At 29.9% G+C, this 22,074-nt stretch overlaps 8 protein-coding genes across 8 annotated transcripts; 5 read left to right on the top strand and 3 right to left on the bottom strand.

The window, feature by feature from the left end:
- Positions 1–2,073: 2,073 nt before the first annotated feature.
- SUA7 (transcription factor TFIIB) lies at positions 2,074–3,147 on the top strand (the record flags this gene model as incomplete). Its single annotated transcript, XM_004179535.1, has 1 exon — positions 2,074–3,147. One exon carries the CDS (start codon positions 2,074–2,076, stop codon positions 3,145–3,147), a length of 1,074 nt encoding a protein of 357 aa, XP_004179583.1.
- A 929-nt stretch (positions 3,148–4,076) lies between these two features.
- Positions 4,077–6,533, top strand: CCZ1 (Ccz1p; the record flags this gene model as incomplete). Its single annotated transcript, XM_004179534.1, has 1 exon — positions 4,077–6,533. One exon carries the CDS (start codon positions 4,077–4,079, stop codon positions 6,531–6,533), a length of 2,457 nt encoding a protein of 818 aa, XP_004179582.1.
- A 447-nt stretch (positions 6,534–6,980) lies between these two features.
- Positions 6,981–8,723, bottom strand: TBLA0C02520 (uncharacterized protein; the record flags this gene model as incomplete). The annotated part of the gene is made up of 1 exon (XM_004179533.1): positions 6,981–8,723. The coding sequence occupies one exon, from the start codon at positions 8,721–8,723 to the stop codon at positions 6,981–6,983; it is 1,743 nt and encodes a 580-aa protein (XP_004179581.1).
- A 1,309-nt stretch (positions 8,724–10,032) lies between these two features.
- Positions 10,033–12,489, top strand: TBLA0C02510 (uncharacterized protein; the record flags this gene model as incomplete). The annotated part of the gene is made up of 1 exon (XM_004179532.1): positions 10,033–12,489. The coding sequence occupies one exon, from the start codon at positions 10,033–10,035 to the stop codon at positions 12,487–12,489; it is 2,457 nt and encodes an 818-aa protein (XP_004179580.1).
- A 385-nt stretch (positions 12,490–12,874) lies between these two features.
- Positions 12,875–15,646, bottom strand: HSL7 (protein arginine N-methyltransferase; the record flags this gene model as incomplete). The annotated part of the gene is made up of 1 exon (XM_004179531.1): positions 12,875–15,646. One exon carries the CDS (start codon positions 15,644–15,646, stop codon positions 12,875–12,877), a length of 2,772 nt encoding a protein of 923 aa, XP_004179579.1.
- Positions 15,647–16,271: 625 nt separating this feature from the next.
- CKS1 (cyclin-dependent protein kinase regulatory subunit CKS1) lies at positions 16,272–16,718 on the top strand (the record flags this gene model as incomplete). Its single annotated transcript, XM_004179530.1, has 1 exon — positions 16,272–16,718. The coding sequence occupies one exon, from the start codon at positions 16,272–16,274 to the stop codon at positions 16,716–16,718; it is 447 nt and encodes a 148-aa protein (XP_004179578.1).
- An 801-nt stretch (positions 16,719–17,519) lies between these two features.
- On the top strand, positions 17,520–18,389 carry TBLA0C02480 (uncharacterized protein; the record flags this gene model as incomplete). Its single annotated transcript, XM_004179529.1, has 1 exon — positions 17,520–18,389. The coding sequence occupies one exon, from the start codon at positions 17,520–17,522 to the stop codon at positions 18,387–18,389; it is 870 nt and encodes a 289-aa protein (XP_004179577.1).
- A 257-nt stretch (positions 18,390–18,646) lies between these two features.
- On the bottom strand, positions 18,647–22,051 carry TBLA0C02470 (uncharacterized protein; the record flags this gene model as incomplete). Its single annotated transcript, XM_004179528.1, has 1 exon — positions 18,647–22,051. One exon carries the CDS (start codon positions 22,049–22,051, stop codon positions 18,647–18,649), a length of 3,405 nt encoding a protein of 1,134 aa, XP_004179576.1.
- Between the last annotated feature and the right edge of the window lie 23 nt (positions 22,052–22,074).

Raw genomic sequence — 22,074 nt, 5'->3', positions numbered from 1 at the left:
AGAGTTGCAGCTTAACCAAATAATTTTATAAAATTTTAGAGATTATAATATTAATGGAAATTATTTATTCCTTTCAGTTACCAGTTGTATCACGTCAGCGCGTTTCTCTGTTCTAATCCTTAATCTAATGAGGAAGAAAAAAAACCTTACTTGGGATAACCAAACATGAAATATTATACTACCAATAGTTTATTACCTAAGTAGTACAGTTCAAGATCCACTAAAATAAAATCTAACTAAAGAGTTCCCATTAATAACCGTAAAAAAAGACAAACAGCAGTGGTAGGCCAGCAACCCATATTTGGATATTTTACCTTCAACAACTCTTAAACCCCAGCGTATTTTTTTTCAGTATTTCCCAGTCGTAGTCCTAATCGGCTTAAAAGTTACGTGCATTTTTCACTGGTTCTACAACGGTTTTCTGTTGGCACTTGAAAAATGTCAAATCCGTAATGCTCTGCTCTTTCAAATTAAGGAAAGCGCGGGGACCAATTAGGAACAGATTATAAGCCGAGTGATTAAATTATGACGCTAAATTTACAACCCTGTACTGCCTATAGAGGAAAGTGAGACACCTTCAGTTGCTTGCTAATCCTTTTTTTTTTGACTTTTTTTGACTTTTTTTTCGAGGAGCTGATTGTATGCAATTCTCTAAAACAGAATACAGATATTGATAGACATCAAATGACGTACTATTTTCAGGATAGTATTTCTTGTAAATTAAACGGATTTGTAAATAAGGCGTTTAGCCGTTGGTATGCCAACATTAGAACCGAAGCTGGATTAATCTATATGTAACAATTGTATCCAACTCTGATCAATGAGGTTCAATGAATTGTTCGAAAAATATTTAATCTTTCATCAACAGCCAGTATCTTACGTAACCAACTGTATATTTCCATAATCTCAAATTTCTATCGAACTTGTATATACTTCAAAGTTAATTCGAATACTATATGCCGTATGGCAACTAATGGAGCTCTACTAAAATAATCATTTCAGGTAAAATTATCATCTATTCTTGAAAACATAATAGAATTAATAACTTGTTTATTTTTTTATTGGTATGTTTTGCAATTTCAGATAGAAAGATAAATTAAACTAAACAAATTAAGGAAAATCCTAGAACTTTCTATCTTATATGTTGCCACCGCTATTAGCCGCTAGGGAAAAAATGGCTAGTGGAACTCATAATTTTCGGTAGTGTCTATATTCATGGAAATCCGTTAGTTGGAAGAAAGCGGGGCAAAAAGTCAGCTGTTCTGATTATAAAAATAAAATGATATCACAGAAGATAGATATAACTATGTCATAGGATTTACAAATCGTATATAACAAAAAAATACACTTACAGCTAATTTTTGATTATTAAGAATATAAATTTAAACGTTGTTTGAGATTACATATATATGCATATGCTTTTTCCTAGTTAGATGTCCAAAAGATTGCAGAAAGAGTAAGTATATCTACCCTCAAAGCATAGTGATAGTTTTGATTCTACTATTATTTAAAAATGGAAGTAGAAATATCATATTATATATGAATTAATAGAGAGACTGTTCTTTTGGTTATGTAATCCACTGATCCTTCCTTTCACGTGATAATAATTTCCATTTCGGTTGGTTTATTTTCCTTCCTTTTTTTCCGGTGATGTTTCTAGAAATCTAAAATTCAATATTAAATACTATTTAAATTTTTATTTTATGATTATTAATAAGAATTTTAATTTTCACAAAGCAGAAAAGAAAAGTAAAGCATTAATATAGAATATACATTCTTATTTTTTTAATTCAAACCTATTAAATTATAGTGGTAGTAGTAGTAACATTTCCATTCAAATAGTTAAGCAAATTTTTATTTCATTCCAAATTTTTATTTCATTCCAAATTTTATTGTTCTAGTGGAGTTCTTTTTAAAAACAAAAAAAAGCTTACACACAAAACAAAACAAAAAAACTAATAAAAACAAAAAACAAACAAACAAGCATACAGCTTATTCTAAACAATTAATTTTGAAATTTTCAATTGCATCTTTATTACGTATAATACTTTTTCAATACATTTCACATACCTAATGTCAGTCCAAGTTCCAACCTCAACCATTGCACATGAAAGAAGACAAAGAAAAGGTCCAAATTTAAACGTAGTTTTAACCTGTCCAGAATGTAAAGTCTATCCACCAAAGATCATCGAAAGATTTAGTGAAGGTGATGTCGTCTGTGCTCTTTGTGGTTTAGTTTTATCAGATAAGTTGATTGATACTAGATCAGAATGGCGTACTTTCTCAAACGATGATCAAAATGGTGATGACCCAAGTCGTGTTGGTGAAGCTTCAAATCCTTTGTTGGATGGAAACAACTTATCAACAAGAATTGGGCAGGGTGAAACTACCGATTCTAGATTTACAAAAGAATTAAATAGAGCACAAGGTAAAAACATTGTGGACAAAAAAGATAATGAAGTTCAATCTGCTTTTGCAAAAATTACAATGCTTTGTGATGCTGCCGAATTACCCAAGATTGTTAAAGATTGTGCCAAAGAAGCATACAAGTTATGTAACGATGAAAAATCTTTAAAGGGTAAATCGACTGAAAGTGTCATGGCTGCTTCAATTTTAATTGGTTGTAGACGTGCTCAAGTTGCTAGAACTTTTAAAGAAATTCAATCTATTATTCATGTGAAAACGAAGGAATTTGGTAAAACTTTGGGTATCATGAAAGGTATATTGAGAGAAAAGAGTGCAGATGGTGTCATTAAAATTGATACTGATAATATGAGTGGTGCTCAAAATGTTACATATATTCCAAGATTTTGTTCACATTTGGGTTTACCTATGCAAGTTACTACATCCGCAGAATATACTGCTAAGAAATGTAAGGAAATTGGTGACATTGCTGGTAAATCCCCAATTACTATTGCAGTCGTTTCAATTTATTTGAATATTTTATTATTCAAAATCCCTGTCACAGCTGCAAAAGTCGCTCAAATCTTACAAGTCACTGAAGGTACTATTAAATCTGGGTATAAGATTTTATACGAACACCGTGAAAAGGTTGTAGATCCTCATTTAATTGAAAATGGTACAGTTAATGCTAAGGATTTGCCCAAAGCGGAAAAGGATAGATTCTTAAAACCAGATAAGAGGTAATTACTAATAAAAGTGGCTGCTTTTTGCAATACTATGATTACTTTGATTCTAACAAGAATTTAATTAAAAGGCTAAAACGAAAAAAAAGTTTCCTTCAGAGGACTTCATTTCTTTTCTACTCTATTTATGGACATTAACTACTACGACAAAATTTACCATTACTATAATTATATAGTGCTTTGAAATAATAGATGCAATGTATCTATTTAATTTTTTTTTAAATTTTTTTTTGGTTTTTTTAATTTATATATTTTTTTTTTGATATACTGATATAATTTATCTTCTGAAAGTAGACTATCTATTTTCTCTATAAATAATATTAGAAATATCCATGATTCACAAAGATTAATTGTTTTGATTTTTCATTTTTTGACTGATCGTGTTTTTTATTTTGGTATTAAAAAAAAAAAGAGTTAAAAATAATAATACTAATAATATACTAGCATCTAAACCGTATTGTACTGAAATAATATTCATTATATCAGTAGTGAATGGTCTCATATATCTGATTATGTAATGTTTAGGCTATAAAAAAAATAGTGTATATTTGGTAATTGAAGAATTTTTCAAATATTTATACTGTCATTCTTGATATGTTGCCTATATTTTTTTTTATTTTTTTTATTTTTGAATAACCAATTCAATTAATTCCACTTGTAACTTCAAGTAACAAGTTCACTCTAGTAGAATAATATTGTATATATTTAAGGTACTTTTTTTTCATATATTATTAATTTTCTACTAGGCAGGGGATACTTAATCTTCCTAGCCGAGATTTAAAATTAAGATTCTCCATTGTATTTATAAAACATACGTATATTAAGAATTATTTTTGTTGTTAATATTTATAACCATAGAAGATGAACTCAATATTGTAATAATAGATATTGAATAAGATCTAGAACTTCCCCCTTTTGAATATATGATACATGCTTCAATATATTACTGTGTTTGATCCAACCAGAAGTAAGGATGAAACTGATACTTATAAGCAATTATTAATATTTCATAGTTTCCAAGATTGTGAACTCTCCCTAAATGATAAATTAGGGAAAATTGGAATCATGCAGGCCATGTTTTCATTAACAGAGCCACAATCATGTAATAATGAGGATTCTAATGTGAATGAAAATGAAGATAAGGAAAGAATTATTGAACTAGATGATGAAACTTTACTAATAATTAAAATTGAATCTAGATTCTTCATGGGTATCTCCTTTAATGGATTCAATCAATCTCCAAATTTAATAAATTATAAAATACCATATAATTATTATTTATCTCATATGTGGTATTTTTATAAATTTTTTGTTTTAGAAAATGGTTATTTCTCTAATTATGAAATTCCTTCTCAATTAACAAATATTTTAAATGAGCAAATTGTAGTATTTTGGGATGATATTTATAATAAACCAGAAATAATGCTCAAAAAAGGATTATCATGCATGTGGCCAGAATCCTATAGAGTATCGAATATAGAAATTCATGACAATGAAAATTCTTGGGAGTCAATTATTAATCAAGAAATTTTATTAGATGCAGAAAATTTTCTTGGTATAAAAGATATCTTGGTTTATCAATTACCAGATTTAAATCAAAAAAAAAAAATTCTAAAGATAATATATTATCAAAAGACAGTAATGGCAATGCTAAAATACAATCGAATAAATTCTAAAACTTATGGATTGGTTAGAAACTTTACTTCTGAATTTCAATCATTATGTAGTTTATCAAATTGGATTTACCATTTGCACGCATTACATGAGAAACTTACATCAAGCATACTTGCTGGTACCACTTCATTTAATGATTTTTCTGGAGAATCGGTGGATAGAAGTATGGGGTATGTAAGTTCAATTAATAACAAAGGGCATGGCATCATTGAAGCTGAGAATGTTGGAAGATCTACTGATAGTAATGAACATCAACTCCAGGAATCTAGAAATAATAATTCTAGCGCTGCAAAGTTAGCTAATAAACAATCATTTGGTTATCAAGCTAAAAATGTTTTTTATAATATGGCTTTACCCATAACCTTTGCATACGATGCAGTTCAAGAAGTTGGTGCAACTACCGGAGTTTCAAATAGTATGTCATTAATAACAGATTATATACCATTTTTAAAGTACGGTAAAGAATGGGAAGAAAATGAATTAAATAGATCACAACAAGAAATTGATGAGTATTTCCATAGTTTGAATAAGAATAATTATGGATATTTAATTTCTCCAAGTTTCCCCAAAAATGTCTCAATTAATTACAAAGTAAGAAAAATGCTGTTGAATTTTTCTAGTAATTGTCAATCCACTCAAAATACGAATACTTCAAATCAAGATATGAATAATTCAAGTAAAGAAATGAAGAATCTAAATGAAAAATATTATAATTTACTATTTTGGTATTATCGTGATACGTTAGTAGTGATAATATGTGATTTACAATTCAATAAAATCTGGGAACAAGAATATTTGAAAAAATTAGAATTGAAATTATTGAAGAGCTTAAGTCGTTTTTATGAAACAATGTTCGATCATGATAATAAGAAGAAGGCATCTCAGAATTCATTTAAAAAGGAATATGAAGATTTTGGTTACATGAGATTAGATAAGACTAGTAATCCAAATAATAGTAAAGGTGGGATGGAAATGAATATATCTATTCCAAGTTGGGTTTATTATTCTAGAGCTAATCTAGTTTCAAAAGAAGAGAGTTCATCATCAGAAAGTGCTATTGAAGGGATATTTCCTGTAAATGGGAATCTCTCAAATTCAATTGCAAATTCGGATATAAATTCTCCAACTGATACTAATACTGTATCAAATCAACGTGATAATTCTAATCATACATCAAATGAAAACATTACTGAAAATGTTCAATCTGATACTAATTTGAATGCCCCATTGGATGATCAATCAAATGAAAATACAAATATAAATGCAAATATACGATCAAATGAAGATATAAATTCCATTTCTCATGATTCTAATGATGCCAATACCATTGCCCCATCAAATAATACTGATGCACCTGCTCAATCAGATGAACAAGCTAATTCTTATTGGACTCATGGATTGCATATGATGGGATCTTATCTGTACGGTACTAGACCAACTACCAATTCCAATACTTCAATACCTAAACCACAAGATAAGGAGATATATTACCAACCTAACGGAAATTTTTTAGACATGCTTGACAATAATAAATTAATAGAGTTTAACAAGCAATTGGATAAGATTATAGTGAATTATTCTAATAATAAAAACATTGATTATAATCTAAATAAGTATTCTATCATTAAAAGGGGTATTAAAGAAGAAAGATTAATTAAATTGAATAATGGTATAATTTGTTTTTACGTGAAAATGAAAACGAAATTTTATTAGTGATTCAAAATTGGTTCACTATTAATAAAGGTAATCGCCCTAATATTAAAAGAGGTAAATATAGTTATTCTGATTCATCAACTATATTAATTGATAGTCTAAGTAAAGAAGCTATTAATAAATTTGGAGAATCATAATAACCGAAGGTAGGGGAGGGGTGGGGTGTTTGCCCGACGCGATAATGCTTTGCAAATCTTGAGCGGCAAATCTTTTTAAAGATCGGCCTGTACAATAATGTCGTTTTTTTTATAAAAGGAATATATTTTTTTTCTAAATATAGATAAATATAAATATATTAATATATAATTTTACAGTAAGTAAAGTATTAAAATTGAAGGGAACTTAATAGAATATCAAAAATTGAAATAGAAAAAAAAAATAAATATGCAAAGGAATAATAAAAAATATAAATGTTACAAGGGGAAAGGATGGGGGCATGTTAATTGGTTAAACTTTATTTGATTCATAAAAAAATTGGAATTTATTAAACCCATATTTCAATTCATGATTCTCAATGACCATCAAATCATTTTTAAAATTAATTTGTGTTGGATTTCTAAAACTTAAAGATTTAGTCTTGTAATAAGTCCAACCGAATTTATGAACAAAGTAAAAGATTAAATTTAAGAATACCATCAAATAACAGAATAAGAAATTTTGAACTGACCAAATAGAAGGGATCAATGTGGTATAACCTTGAACACCTATCATAATGACAGCACAAGCGAGACCAAAGATTGCAGTATAAGGTTGGAACCAAGATTTGAAAGGTAAAGAAGGTAAATCGTTTGACTGTGCACGATACGATTTCCTGAAAAAAAGATAGGTGATACAAATGACTGAGAAATTAATCAATTGAGATGCAGTGATTAGATTAACTAACCAATTCAATACCACAGCACTATTCGAATTCAATTGTAAAAGACTTAAGAGCGCCCATAATAAAGAGATGACGACAGAATAGATAGGTACACCATATTTGTTGCAACGAGAAAAAATTTTGGGGGCATAACCATCTAACGCCATACCGTATAATGTTCTTGAAGAACAGTAAGTATAAGCGTTACCTGCAGAGAATGCTGCAGTGATTAAAGCTACGTTGACAATATGAGGTAAGATTCTAATCTTTAAATTATTCATGGCAATGACATAAGGTGAGGAACCTGCCCCAGGTCTTGATTCACTAATGGCTGCAGTCAAATCTGGGTCATTGGGGGAACAAATGATACCTACGCAAAGACAAGAGCCAATAAAGATGAAAGTCAATCTATAAAAGACTTGTTTGAATGCCTTTGGAAGGACTTTTCTAGGTAAATGAACTTCACCTGCCAACATGGAAATATATTCACCACCAGCAATGGTGAAAGCTGCTTGGATTAAACAATTTAAAAACCCTTGGAAATAACCTAAGGATGCAGGAGAATGGTTGCCACTGGGGAAATATTGTTTAAAGGGTTCTACTTTATAGTTTCTAAAGCCAAAATGATCTCTTTCTGGATTCCCACCACACATGGTAATTAAAGTGAATAAAAATAACCCAATGGCAAGAATAATTTTAAATGAGGATAACCAAAACTCTAATTCACCATAGTATTTCACTGCTGTAATGGAAATAATGAAATATAATACGACTTGAACTACAAGTGGGATAGCAGGTGAATAATTTGTGGTCCAATAATGAATCATGGTATTAACTGAGACAATTTCAAATGGAATTTGGACACACTCTAAAAACCAAAAATTCCATGATGCCATGAACGCCAATGATTCATCAACACATTTGTTTGCCAGTCGTAAAAATGGTGAAGATACTGGATAGAAACAAACCATTTCTGCTGTAGAGACAGTAATGGCGAAAATGGGGATGCACCAAAGGATGAAAGCCAAGATTAATGAAACAGGGCCACCTTTATACAATGGTTTACCGATGGTGACAAACAATGCAGTACCAATGACACCTGATATGGCAATGAATTGAACATGTCTATTTTTCAAATTTCTCTTGGTAGTGGGGATTAAAGTTGTATCGGAATGAATAGACTCAGAACTACTCCAGCAACATTTGGAAGTAGTAGAACTATTATCATCCGAAGGGGAATTGAGAACTGTATGTGAAGATGAATGTGAGGTGGTTTGTAGCAAGTCCAACTCTTGGACATCATAAAGTATTTTACCTGAATCTTTCTCCATTGGAAATAATATAACTTTTTATTATTATGTTGTGGTTTTTCTTTTTTCTTTCTTTTAACAAATAGCGAAACAGAATAATTAGTGTGAAAAAAATAAGGGAGCGTTTGTGTGTATCTGTATGTCTATTAATTGTATGAGGTATAGGGTATGGATCTATTACATAATTCAAAACAGATGGTAAGATTCAGATAGTAACTAAACAAAGATATGGATAGATATCTAACCTGGGTTCTGTTTATATATATGGTAATGGTATATATTATCATTTGCCATATTGACTACAATTATTCTCGAGGTTATTTTACCCTAGGTATTGGAAAAGTCGCCCAAAGAACCGTGCGGGGGGGCTGCAGGTCTTCTGCGTGCCACGGCAACCCCGCAGGATGATGACGTCTTCACAGGAATGCGCGGGGGCGGCAGGCACAGATGTGTGCGCAGAACTACCCAGCACAGAAGAGCGTGTAAAGATCATTCGTGCCATTGTTTCTGTGGTGTGGCGGGGCCTATACTAAGCCTATTCTATGTCGAAGGAAACCAGTTTCAAACCAGTTTCAAACCTATTTACAGGTATTATCAAGATTAATTGTTTGACGACGATTCCAATTACGTCAAGACTAGACCAATTATGTTAAAAGAGGATATCTCAATGTTGTAATGTATTATTATGTCTTGATAAATTATATTTTTGATTAAGTATACAAGTAACCCTCTGTGGAATTAGACCAACCCTCTGTCAACAAACGACAAACCCGCTAAAACCCTCTACATTGTTTGTTTTTTGTTTTGTTTTTTTGTTTTTTTCATTTTTATCTTATCATTTACCTTCCTAGTTTATTGTTCATGGTCTTTTATCTCTGTTGCTCATTTCCTTCCACAAAAGGCTTCCCTTTTTATTAATTATATATGCCCTTTATGCGCCTTGCTATTTGTGGAAGGGGCCTTCCGTGCACCCAGGCCCTCCCGGGTAACGTCAATGGAAAACTTGGAATTGAAAGAATAGAGAATAGAGAGTGGACAGAATATTGAATAGAGAATAGAGTGTAGAGAATAGAGTGTAGAGAATAGAGTGTAGAGAATAGAGAAAGGGAAATTAGATGGGCAAAACCTTGTATTCACACAATGTTGAGAGTTTTATTATGTCTTAGTCGCTTGTTCTAATAATAAGTAATTAATCCTTCAAAGAGAGTTTGAGGCGGATTGTTTATTATTGATTGATTAAGTTTCGTTTTGTGAAGATTTGTTTTCCAAATAGTCTCTTTTAAAGTTCCCTTTATTAGATTCATTTCAAGTATAATAATCAAAGTTCATCATGTCAAATCTATTCGATACAAGCAATATAGATATCGATCCGTGGAATGATAATAGTGTTTCAGGGAAAATAAAGAAAAAGATAGCCACGGATATTTTGAATAATGTCATAGATGATACAAAGGAAAAATTAAATATAAATCATAATTTGTTAGATAATTTCAATGAGAATTTCAACGATGACATCTTGGAAAATATTAACATGCATATTGCAGGTGTCTCGTTAGACAAAGATCCTACCACCACCACAACAACTCTTAACAACACATCAAATACAGATATGGAACCTCTCTCTAACGACTATTCATTTGAAAAATTCAACTTTGAAAAATTAATCAGTTATCAATATTTGGAATTTGCCGATTTCGATCTTAATGAATTATTGAAATTATTGATCTCTTTACCAGCTAGATACCCACACAAGACGACCTATCCTGCTGCATTGTTGTACCAATGTATAAGATATGCAGATCATAAGAAAAACTCCAAGCCCCTAGTAGAACAATTAATCAACTTATCCTTTACTAAAATCTTATCCCATATCACATTCACTTCTACTCAATTAAATCAACAATCATCGAATTCAAATTCAAATTCCAATGCAACTGCAAACTCTGGCGGTGATATAGTTTCATTATCATACTGGTTAGGCTGTCTTTCATTTTTATTCTATTACCTCGTGAAAGATCAAGATTTTTTCAAAAGATATCCTTCAATCTTACAAGAATTCATAACTACAATCCAATCTATCATGATTCAATTGACCTCCTCTATTCATTCAAGAATATTACCGACTTTAGATAAAACTATATTAGCTTATACTTCTATTGAAGATGTAAAATATACTCTGTATAAAAATGATTGGAATTTTTTTAAAAAGAGAAAGCAATTGAATAAAGAAAATAAAGATCCCAAAGAAAATAAAGAACTCAAAGAAAATAATAAAGAAAATAATAATACAGAGACTCTTCCAACTGATACTGCATCAGATTCTACCGAAAATCTTTCCACCAATGAAGATCCTACCCCAAGAAATAGTATCAATACTTCCATTGATCAAGCTTCTACTTCTTCAAATTTCGATGCATCAGTAATAAATCATTTAAAACCTCCATCTTTTGAAGAACAAATGAAACCTTCTCCAATCAAAATTGTTCAAATCTTTGGTGCCTTATCTTATGTATTAAATTTGCATGATATTCATCCAATCTTCAAACAACAATGTCTTTCCATGTCAATAAATTGGTTTGCCAATAGTTTATTTAATATTATATTAAAGGATAAATTTAAAACTATAAATCATCATACAAAGAAAATGAAATTATTATCAAGATCAAGAGCCATTCAAGTCAGATTAAATTTATCAACTTTAGAAACTTGGATCATTAATAATGATATTAATATTGAAAAACCTTTATTGATTGATGATTTTATGTGGCAAAATTACCCATATACTTTAATTAATGATATTACAAATATTACCAATCAAAATGAATTTTTCCAATTGAAAAATATTACCACCTATAAACCTTTAAAAGATAATGACTATAATTACTCTACAGATAATTCTTTATTTTATTATCAACATTTTTTCAAAATTGCACAATTCCATTTAAAACCTTTATTTCAATTATTACAGTGGTTACAAGTAGCAACAACTTTAAAAGATGAAGAAGAATTGAAAAATACTATTAACTTATTATCTTCTTTAACCCCAGCTCAATTATTAAAATCAATAGATAAATATAATTATGAATTAAACGAACATAAATTTAAATCTTCTTTAAGGAAAAAATTATCAAATTTAGTAAAGTCAAAAGATAATCCTTCTAATTTTGCAAAAAATTCAATCACTTATTTGCCAGAAAGAATAATACCCGATTTAGTCTTACCAACTATACAAGACTTAACAAACGTTTATTCTCCAAATTTAGCAAATTCACAAAAACAAATTTCTTCAAATAATAATTTCATAAATTCAAATTCAAATTCAAATTCAAATTCACCCGTCCCATTACAACAATCAGATTTCAATGGTCCATTAAATAATAATTCTGATGATAAAATAATTACTGAAGAAGATATTTATAATTATCAACCTTTCCTACCTGCAGAAATTCAAGATGAAGTATTTGAAATTCATGATAATAATTTGAAAAAACGTCAACATAACGATTATCATGCAAATAATACTTTACAAGATGAGGAAGATGAAGATGAAGAAACTGAAGATAGGGAGGGAAACGATGAAAGTGCTGATCAAGATAATGATATAAATGATGAAGATTCAAATAAAGAGCAAATAGATGAGGAACATCCTGAAAATAATAACTCTACCACCAATAATAATGATAATATTGGCGGTGATGATTATTTTAAAGATTTCAATCTACCTTCATCTTCCGTAAATCAACCTTCTTGGTCATCAAATACTGAAATTGAAGCTAATCCTTGGTAATAATTTCAACATTGTATATTTCGCATAACGACCAGCAATTCTTCACATGACATTTGATATCTATAAAGACCGCATTTACATTTATAGATCTCTATAGTATTTGTTTAATAATTTATTCATATTTATCATTCAATTGAAATTATTCATATTAAGGTGTTATTAATAATATAGAAAATATATATGTATAAATAAATACGTTTATATATATTATCTTGTAAATTAGGTATTATTTCTTCAATAAAGTCATTTGGTGGGTATTTTTTTTTTTGAAAAACAAAAAGAATGTTACATTTATTATTAGTACAATCAAATTTGAAAAAGGAAATATTTGCTTCATCAAGTTGCAATATATATTTGTGTACTGTTCCTTCTCTCTATACTATTATTATAGAGGTATATTGAAATGTTTACCAGAAACATTATGCAATAAAGAAACTCCTGTTCTAACTTTAGTATGAATTATTTCTTCTTCCTCATACCCTTCATCGGTTAAGTTGCTTCTATTATTAAGTCTATTATTATGATTGCTATTAGTGCTTTTATTGTTAGTAGTTGTAGTAGTGGTGGTAGTGGTATTATTAACGGTATTATTATTATGGTTACGACTAGTTGAGAGTAAATTAAATGTCGGTTTATTGTCATCATTAGAATTCATTTTCATATTAGAATTCACTAGATCATGCATATCATTAACACTTTGCCATGCATTTTCGTGTTCACCATTTAAAAAATTAGTATCATCGTCATCATCAATGTCATCATCATTATAATCATCATTTTCATCATTTCCCTTAAATTGTTCTTCATTACAGTTTTGTAATCTTTTAGTTTTATCCAAATATGAACTTCCACTTGTACGATGAGAATGTCTATTATTCTTATCAGTATTTGTATTATTACTTGTGCTTGTAGTATTGTTATGACTATGATTATTCAAGGATAAATTAGACATAACTAAATATACAAATGATTCACCATACCATTCATACCATATCTTTTTATCAAATCTGTCATAGTTTCTTGACAAATAGATAAGTAATTCAGTATCATCAGTTACAGTTAATGGTTGCCTTAATGGGAATACAATTGGCGACCATGATTTTAAATTAACAGTATGGCTCAAGTTAATAGTATTGTTGAAGTCTTCATTATGTTGATGATGATCATAAATAGATGAATATTGACTTGGAGCCAATTTAATAGTTGAATCGGTTGGAATAGTAGATAATGTAATATTCTCATATAAATTTGCAGTGAAATAACCAATAAACCCATGGATTTCACATTTATGTTTGATCTTAAAATCATTATTTGAATTACTATTTTTATTAAATAATTCTATTGGATTTATAACTGAATTTGAACTTTGAATTGTATTATAATTTTGCATTGGATGCTTAAAGGACCAAATTTCATTAATTTTAGATGAAACAATTGTATAAGGTAAATTATGTAATACCCAAGGTTTTTCAAAATTATCTTCAGAAAAATTAGAATTAGTATTATTAGTAATATTACTATTCAATGGTTTATTCAATAAATATTGATACATTAAAGGAGAAAAAATTGGAGCAATATAAGAAGAACAAGAATTTGGGATAAAAATTGTATCATTATCGTTACCATAAGAGGTAAAATTTCTTTCAATATGATAAAGAATTTCTGGACTTAATTCATTACAACCAAAAGAACCTAATAATTCACTTATACAAAGATTGAAAATCAATTTTTCATTTTTATCTTTAGTGGGATTCCAATGGAAAATATCTGAATTAATAATCTTAATTTTATTATTCCAATTATTGAAATTTTTATTTTGTAAATATAAAAAGGCATTTGAGTTTTTTTCAATGGCATAAATATTGGTGAAGTCCAGCATTTTTAAATCTTTTAAAATTTGATAGGTCTTATCAATTAATGGACCTCTACCTGGACCTAAAATTAAAATATTCAATGGATTTTCCTTATAGAATTTAAATCTGATATCGTAAATAGCTCTATTGATTGCATTTTCATATAAATTATATTTAATTTTATCATTTTCGAAATTTTTATAAATGAAATTTGTTAACATATTTGAATGTGGTTTTAAAGGTGGTAATAATCTTGGTAAATTCAATTGTTCCAAACATATAATATTATTATTATTGCTGTTACCGTTGCTGTTATTATTGTTGTCAGTATTTGTAGCATTGGTGATACCTGAGGATGTAGTGTTGTTATTTGAATTTGTGGTATTATCTGACATAGGTTCAATGGAATTTTCTTCAGCTAATAGCATTAAGCTGTCCCCTTTTCTTAATAAGAAATTAATATATTCTAAATAGGATAATTTCCCACCTTTGATATCATTCGAATTTTTTTCAATACCATGTAAAATGATTGATAATTCATTTAAATTTAATAAATTATTAGCATTAATCTTCTGGAAATTAGAAATTAAATTTTGATTAAACTTATTTAATACAGGATAGTTGTGATTATTTTTGGTAAAGATAGATGAGGATAATAATAATGATGAAACAGGTTCTGATAGCCATCTTTTAATGACAAATGAAGGGGTTTTAATCTTTGGTACAGCCAATGATATGGTCAAGGATTTATTATAATTACAAATCTTTCTAATTGTATTCCATAATTCCCATGTGGCTAATGGTTCTGAATCTTCAAATAGAGGTAATGAAATTGATAAGATTAAATTTAAATCTTGGAAAATATTTGAATTTAGTAACTTTGAAACAATTTGAGTATAATAATTCAAGTTTGTTAAATTTCTTGGAGGCGCCAAAATAACTTGTTTAATTCCAATAAACTTGGCATAATTACATTCTATATAAAGTATCTTATATGCCAAATCTCTTATAATGGGATCATTATTCTCTAATTCTATCCATGATGAAAGTAAACCAATAAAAGAATGATTTAAATTTTCGATAAATGGAGGTATTGAGAGTTCTTGTAATTGTGGTTCTGGAATAATCAATTCCTGATCATGTTGATGAGAATGCTTGATAAACGAATTATAAATGGATCTAACTTTTAACTTGTATCTATTGTTCGTCAATGGTAATAATAAATAATCGAATTCATCAGGTAGATTTGGATTATAATCTTCATTGTTGGCAGGTTTTAGCCCCACATAAACATTACTCTGCATTTTAAAGAAAGAGGGTCAAAACTCGAATCAATTAATATACACTCTAGTTAGATCTGAGTTTTCTTCTTTTAATTTCCTTATCTTGTATTGAATACTGGATGGTAACACAAATATGTTCAGTGGTAAATCTTGAAGTGTTTTGCTCTTTTGGTTAATTTCTTTTTTTATTGATTATTTTATTATGTAAATCCTTCTAAGTTAGCCCCATCAGTATTATTTTTTTTTTTAAAATTATTTTATTATTCAGTATTTTCTTAAATTTTTTATCAATATTGACATTATCCCAAATTGGAAAATTGTTTTGTGCACGTGACACTCGGCTGTTTTTGCCCGTTTTTGGAATGAAATTTGACACGAAAAAAAATCTAATGAAAATTGAAATTTGGAAAATTAGAAACTCACAGCAACGACGCGTTAATGCCAAGATCTAATGAAAAAAAAAATTAAAAATAATCATTAGCTTTGTTAGATTTATGTATTTGTACTTGAACAAGTATTGTTCAAGTTCTGTGTTATAACTCTAAGCGTGTTTCAATAAAAAAAACGGGCATTTATAGACACGTATCGAGTGTGAAGATACAATTCGACAAGAGCTTTGCCAGATACACCCACATATATATACTGCATGCAATCGCTTTACCATCCGCATTCTTTTCAGGGTAGAAAGCTGTCTGACCAAGAAAGGGCCAGATGTTTAGAGTTCCAAGATGCAATCCATTATTCTCCTAGATATGCAGACGACACACATGAATATAGACACGTCATGCTTCCCAAAGCCATGTTAAAAGTGATTCCCAACGACTACTTTGATTCAGAGACTGGTACGCTACGTATATTAACAGAAGATGAATGGAGAGGACTTGGAGTGACTCAATCACTGGGATGGGTTCATTACGAATGTCATGCCCCCGAACCACATATTCTACTATTCAAACGGCCTTTAAACTACGAGGCTGAGTTAAGAGCTGCTGCCGCTGCTGCTCAACAGCAACAGCAACAGCAACAGCAACAGCAACAGCAACAACAGCAATCACAACAGCAAGTACAACAAGCCCAACAACAACATATATAAGCACTGTAGGTAGCCTACTTCCATAACACGTTGCATCAACGCAATACATATTACTCTATAACCATTCTATACGCCATTATTATATATAATACATACTATTTTGCAGTATGTGATATGATGCTATATTATATTATACGTCTTAGATTATATTCCAGACTAAACTAGTCTAGCCTAGACAAGACTAGAATAGAATAGAATAGACAAGATTAAATTAGATCGATAAGAAAAGAAGCCATCCCTTCAAGAATGTCGCGTCACAAAATCAGCCGTGTCAGATTTTCCAAATTTGCGGCGGCCCTGTATTTTTCCTGACAGTTCCTGCGATCGATCCTTCCGGGCTCCGGGTTTTCTCTGCGAAATCATTGGATCAATTGGGACTTTTTCGCTGTTTGGAATGGCAGAGTGAAAAATTTCGATACTGCGCAATTTTACCGAATCCGGTAAGTCATCGATTTTTTTCACTTTTTCCATCGTTTTATTTAGCAATAGGAAAAAGAAATTAAAATGAAAATAAAAAAAAAAAAGACTTGGTTGAAATAAACCGGGAGTAACTGGTTGTGCTACGAGAATTTCTATGGTTGTCCATTATTAAGCTTAAACTCTGAGATTACTACTGTTATCCCCACTCCAACCTTGTTTATTGGACGCGATCCTTCGAGATTTCTTAATCATCGCGTAGACTCTTTTCTTTGTATATAAACAACTCAACGTCAAACACGCTGTTGCTTGTATTACTAAATATTCTAGGTCGCTTTTTTTTTAATTTCCCTCCCTCCCTCTATATATCTCAATTAAACAACGATGTCCGGTCTGGAAGATGCTGGCGATAACACGACGCAAATGAAGAAATCTCCTCTGAGATCTAAGGGCACTGTTTCAAAACCCAAACATAACAGCAAGGCGTTCAAGATCTCAAATAGTATCATCACAAAGCAAGATATACAACCCATCACTATCAAAATTACCCCTTCGTTACCTCCTTCCCCTGTGAATTCCACAAGTCCCGAAGAAAACAACGGGGCACCCTCAACCACAACCATACTTGACACAAAGACTATAGAACAAGATATGCTTTTTACTCCAATAACTGACCAAGAGGACGATGATGATATCGATGATATTCTATCACCTATTCATGCCCAACTACCTGTTTTCACTAAACCATCAAATCTCCCTACAATAAACACACCTGCATCTACTACTCTTAATTCAAATTACCTAGCACATGGAACTGCCACAGATGATACAGATTTTCTGCTTAGCAATAAGGATTTCTGGAAAACTGTAGATTTGGCACCTGATACGGTTGTCGTAGATAATGATGCGCCGAGTCTACATTTCAAAAAAGAAACGCGCTCAAATAATAATACTACAACTACTATTAATATTCAAAACAATAGTTCGCTAACAACTATTATTACACAGGATAATTCACCGAAAAATGCAGAGATTTCGATTGATGATTTCTTAACTACAGAAAATACGGTTCATTTGACTAAAGATAATAGTCAGTTGATGGAGAAACAAAGAAGGAGAAAGAACATATATAATTTTGCAGGCTCAAAAAAAAACATGGCAGGAAAATTCACTTTCAGAAACTCCATTAGAAGGAAGTCTGGTGTGTGGGAAATGGTCTCAACTGGTATTGGGATCAACGAATTCATGATTTGATATAGCGAAGCGTTGGCTTCACGGACTATCTCCTTTTGTATTTACTTATGCATACGTACATATATACTCATAAACATTGCACTTGCTAAGATACTCGATGTTATTTTCTATTATCGATCTCATGTCATTTAACCGCCTAGTTTCACTCCGAAAACATTGAGCCGGCCTTTAAACTTTTTTATTTTTGAAATAGTTAATTTGTTTGTTTGTCTGCTAATATATATCTATATCTATATATAAATAAAAAATTTCCCAACTTAAAGTTCCTCCTCAGTAATGCATTTATATAGGTTGGAATCATTCAACAGAAATCCAGTTGTACTATTTGAATGAGAGATGCTTGGAGATGCTGTTTCAGAAATAGAATTGACTGTAGTAGTATCTAACAACTCGTACAACTCGTCTATAATTTGACTATATGTATAGTTCTTTTTATTTTCAAAATATAATTCAGACATCCTAATGATCAATTTGTTAATCTCTTCAATTAAATGGTTTTTCGTTTTATGTTTGATAGGTATGCATTGCATATACATTTGAATATGTTTTTGAACTTTATTCAATTCTTTAAATGTGATTTGATAAGTCTTTGTAATATTTCTCAATTTTTCTTCAACTGAAAGATGTCCTGATGGTATTATTGTATTAGTAATCGTATCAATATGATTGAAATGACATTTATCTAATGCAGCTAAGAGATTAATACAATTGACCCAACTATCTCTCTCAGAACTCGTCTTGCATTTCCATACTGTATTATTATGATGACTATCAAATATTTCTCTATTAAGAATATCAAACTTTCCAGCATATGTCATCATAACTCGATCTTGTTCGTTTCTTATTGAATCGTGAAGACCAAATAATTCAAAAATATTATCTTCAAGATTATCTCCAATTTCAAACATAGAATTATTTTTTCTTATATTTAGATTTTCTCCTTTCTTTTTCATTCTAGCACTACCATTATTTATTTCATACCCATCAAATGAATTTTGTAATTTAATAGAATTTAGAAAAATTTTAGAAAATAATGATTTTTCATCTTTAGAAAACTCTTTACTAACAAAAAAATTACTATATATGATTGGTTGGTCAATATTTTTTAAACTCTTACAATCAACGATATAAACTTCTTCATGGAAATTTGGATCATCAATCATATATGTAGTTAACTCTTGAGATTTTTTTTTATCAAAAATCCATATTCCACCAATGGTTAAGATAACAAATTTTTCTTTCCAAATGTATTCTTTAGAATCAATAATGATCGAATTATCTTCTTCGTCTTCTTCACACCCACCATCACCTCCTCCTCCGTATTCTTCTTCAAGCTCAGATTTGTCATTTCTTCTCATTGATGTAGGATCTAATTTTGGTTCTGAAATACTTTGTAAACTACTACTTGTACTAGCATTTACCAGTGGAATCTTTTTGATAGTTGATGTAGCTGCTGCTGCCATTGCTGCTGCAGTGGTAGGATTTGGATTTAATGCAGAGGAGGATTTAGATCGGCATTTCAGGTTAAGTCTAGGTTCCAACATTTTAATATCCCCCATTTGAATAATTTTGAAATAATATATATTATCTTGAGTATAATTTAAAATTCTAAAATTTTTAAAGAACTCCTTACCGTTTTTAATAGAATTGGGCAATACCCTTAAATAGCCGCCTTTAAAATTTTTAATTTGATTTAAAATCTTATTATTATAAATAATTTCATTCCCATTTAAAATCTCATTTTTGTCATTAGAAATATCTAAATTGTGGGAATTATATTTTTTATTATTTAAAAATTGAATTAACTTATTATGGAATTTGGTATTTAATAATTTTTCAACATTTGTAGAAGAATCTCTATATTCAAAAAAATTTAATAAATTAATTTCATTTAATGAATTTTGATTAATATATTCATAAATATTAATATTTTCTTGCAAATTTAAAGAATTATTTGTGATTGGGGTATTTTTTGGAGAATTCATAGTAGAAGCTGAATTTAAACTGTATGTAGGAGTGAGTGCATTATTTTGCGGTTTATTTGAGGAGACATGTAAATGAGTAGTTAAGATAGAATTTGTAGTGGAATATTTCCTATGCAAAGCAGATAATGATGTGGATCTCTGTTTAACCACTGAAGGCGGTTGAATTGTTGAAATATTAATCAATTTTTTTTCTTTAATCAAAAGTTTTGGAGAAAAAATAGTGTCAGTATTATATGATTGTTGAAGTTTCAATAAATCTTTATACTTTAACTTAATTGATTCTAAAGAAATGACGTTTTCATAAAAATACGATAAGACTCCAATAGGGATTTTAAATCCAAATGAATCACGATCTTTATGAACTAACTCCACAAATTCCTTTTTGGTCATTTTATATTTATTGTTGGGATTAAAATAATCGGTATGCAAGATTAATAAAGAAAATGTTAAAAAATAAACTTGATCATCATTAAGCCAAAATGATTGTGAGTTCTGTTCAAAATATGCTTTACTAAAAGTCAATAATAATCTATCAATTTGTTGAGTCTCTTTAGGTAAATCTACAAATTCCAACACCTGTCTCAATGCTATATCTAACGGTATTGACTGAAATTCGAAACAATTCATCATATAATATTCTAAGCATTGTTTTGTGAAGGTTGAATCATTCTCTGAAAGAATGCGACCAATAAATTTTGTATAATTTGATAATTCTAATAAGTATGATTCAACACTTTCTAAAGATATAGGTTTTGGTGGTTTTGGTAACATATCAAGTGTTATGTCCGGTTGATTTAAATTCAATGGATTAGCTATAGAGTTTGTAGTAGGTGAAATAGGAGCCTTGGAGGAAGATGAGATTGAGTGAGATCGTGAATAGGTGGCCACTCTGGAAGGGGGAATCGCTTGTGAGGCAAGACTATTTAGATGACAATTTTGATTTTGATTTGTGAAATTGACATGACTGGAATGACAATGTGCATGATTATGTGAGGTATTATTCTTTAAAGATGAGAAACTATGGGATCGTAAGGTTACCAATTCCGTGAGAACATTAGCAAACGAATTTCTTCTCGTGGAACTTGTACTTAAATTTTCTCTAACAAGTTCTCTATCTTTCTCCTTTGAATCCTTAAACTTCAAAGATTCATCATTTTGTGTGAATGCCGTAGAAATTACCTGCATATCTGCTGAGTAAGGAATATATGACTGCTCCCAAAACTCTGGATCAGTTGGTTGTATTGACAAACAATTTGATTTCGGGGAGGTACATCTGGATCGACTGTTTATATCATGCAAGTCATTATTTGTGGCAGTACTATTGGGTGAGACGATATACGAAGAATGTAAATCTTTGATCTCATCATTATTATCGTACAACAAATAATTAATAAACAAATTTTCATTTGAATTTTCTGGTGGATTAACATTGGCACTACTCATTGAAGGCATATTATATGACAATTTCTTTACAGAAGTTCCTGTAGAGGACGTTCTATGTCTTATATGTTTGGCACTGGAAGGTGAAGTTTGGCCCATTAAAGAATCGTTATAAGATGGTAATCCAGTTGTGTTCTCGCTAGAAACATTCCCACTAACCGTGGTACCTTCCGCATCACCGGAAGATTCTTCCTGAGATATTTTCTGCTTGAGCAATGTAGCTATTGATTGGTTCATTATTTTCTAATGACGGCTTTAAT

Source organism: Henningerozyma blattae, chromosome 3, assembly GCF_000315915.1.
Source record: "Henningerozyma blattae CBS 6284 chromosome 3, complete genome".
In the NCBI taxonomy this organism is placed as follows: domain Eukaryota; kingdom Fungi; phylum Ascomycota; class Saccharomycetes; order Saccharomycetales; family Saccharomycetaceae; genus Henningerozyma; species Henningerozyma blattae.
This window is presented reverse-complemented; position numbering and strand designations above follow the sequence as displayed.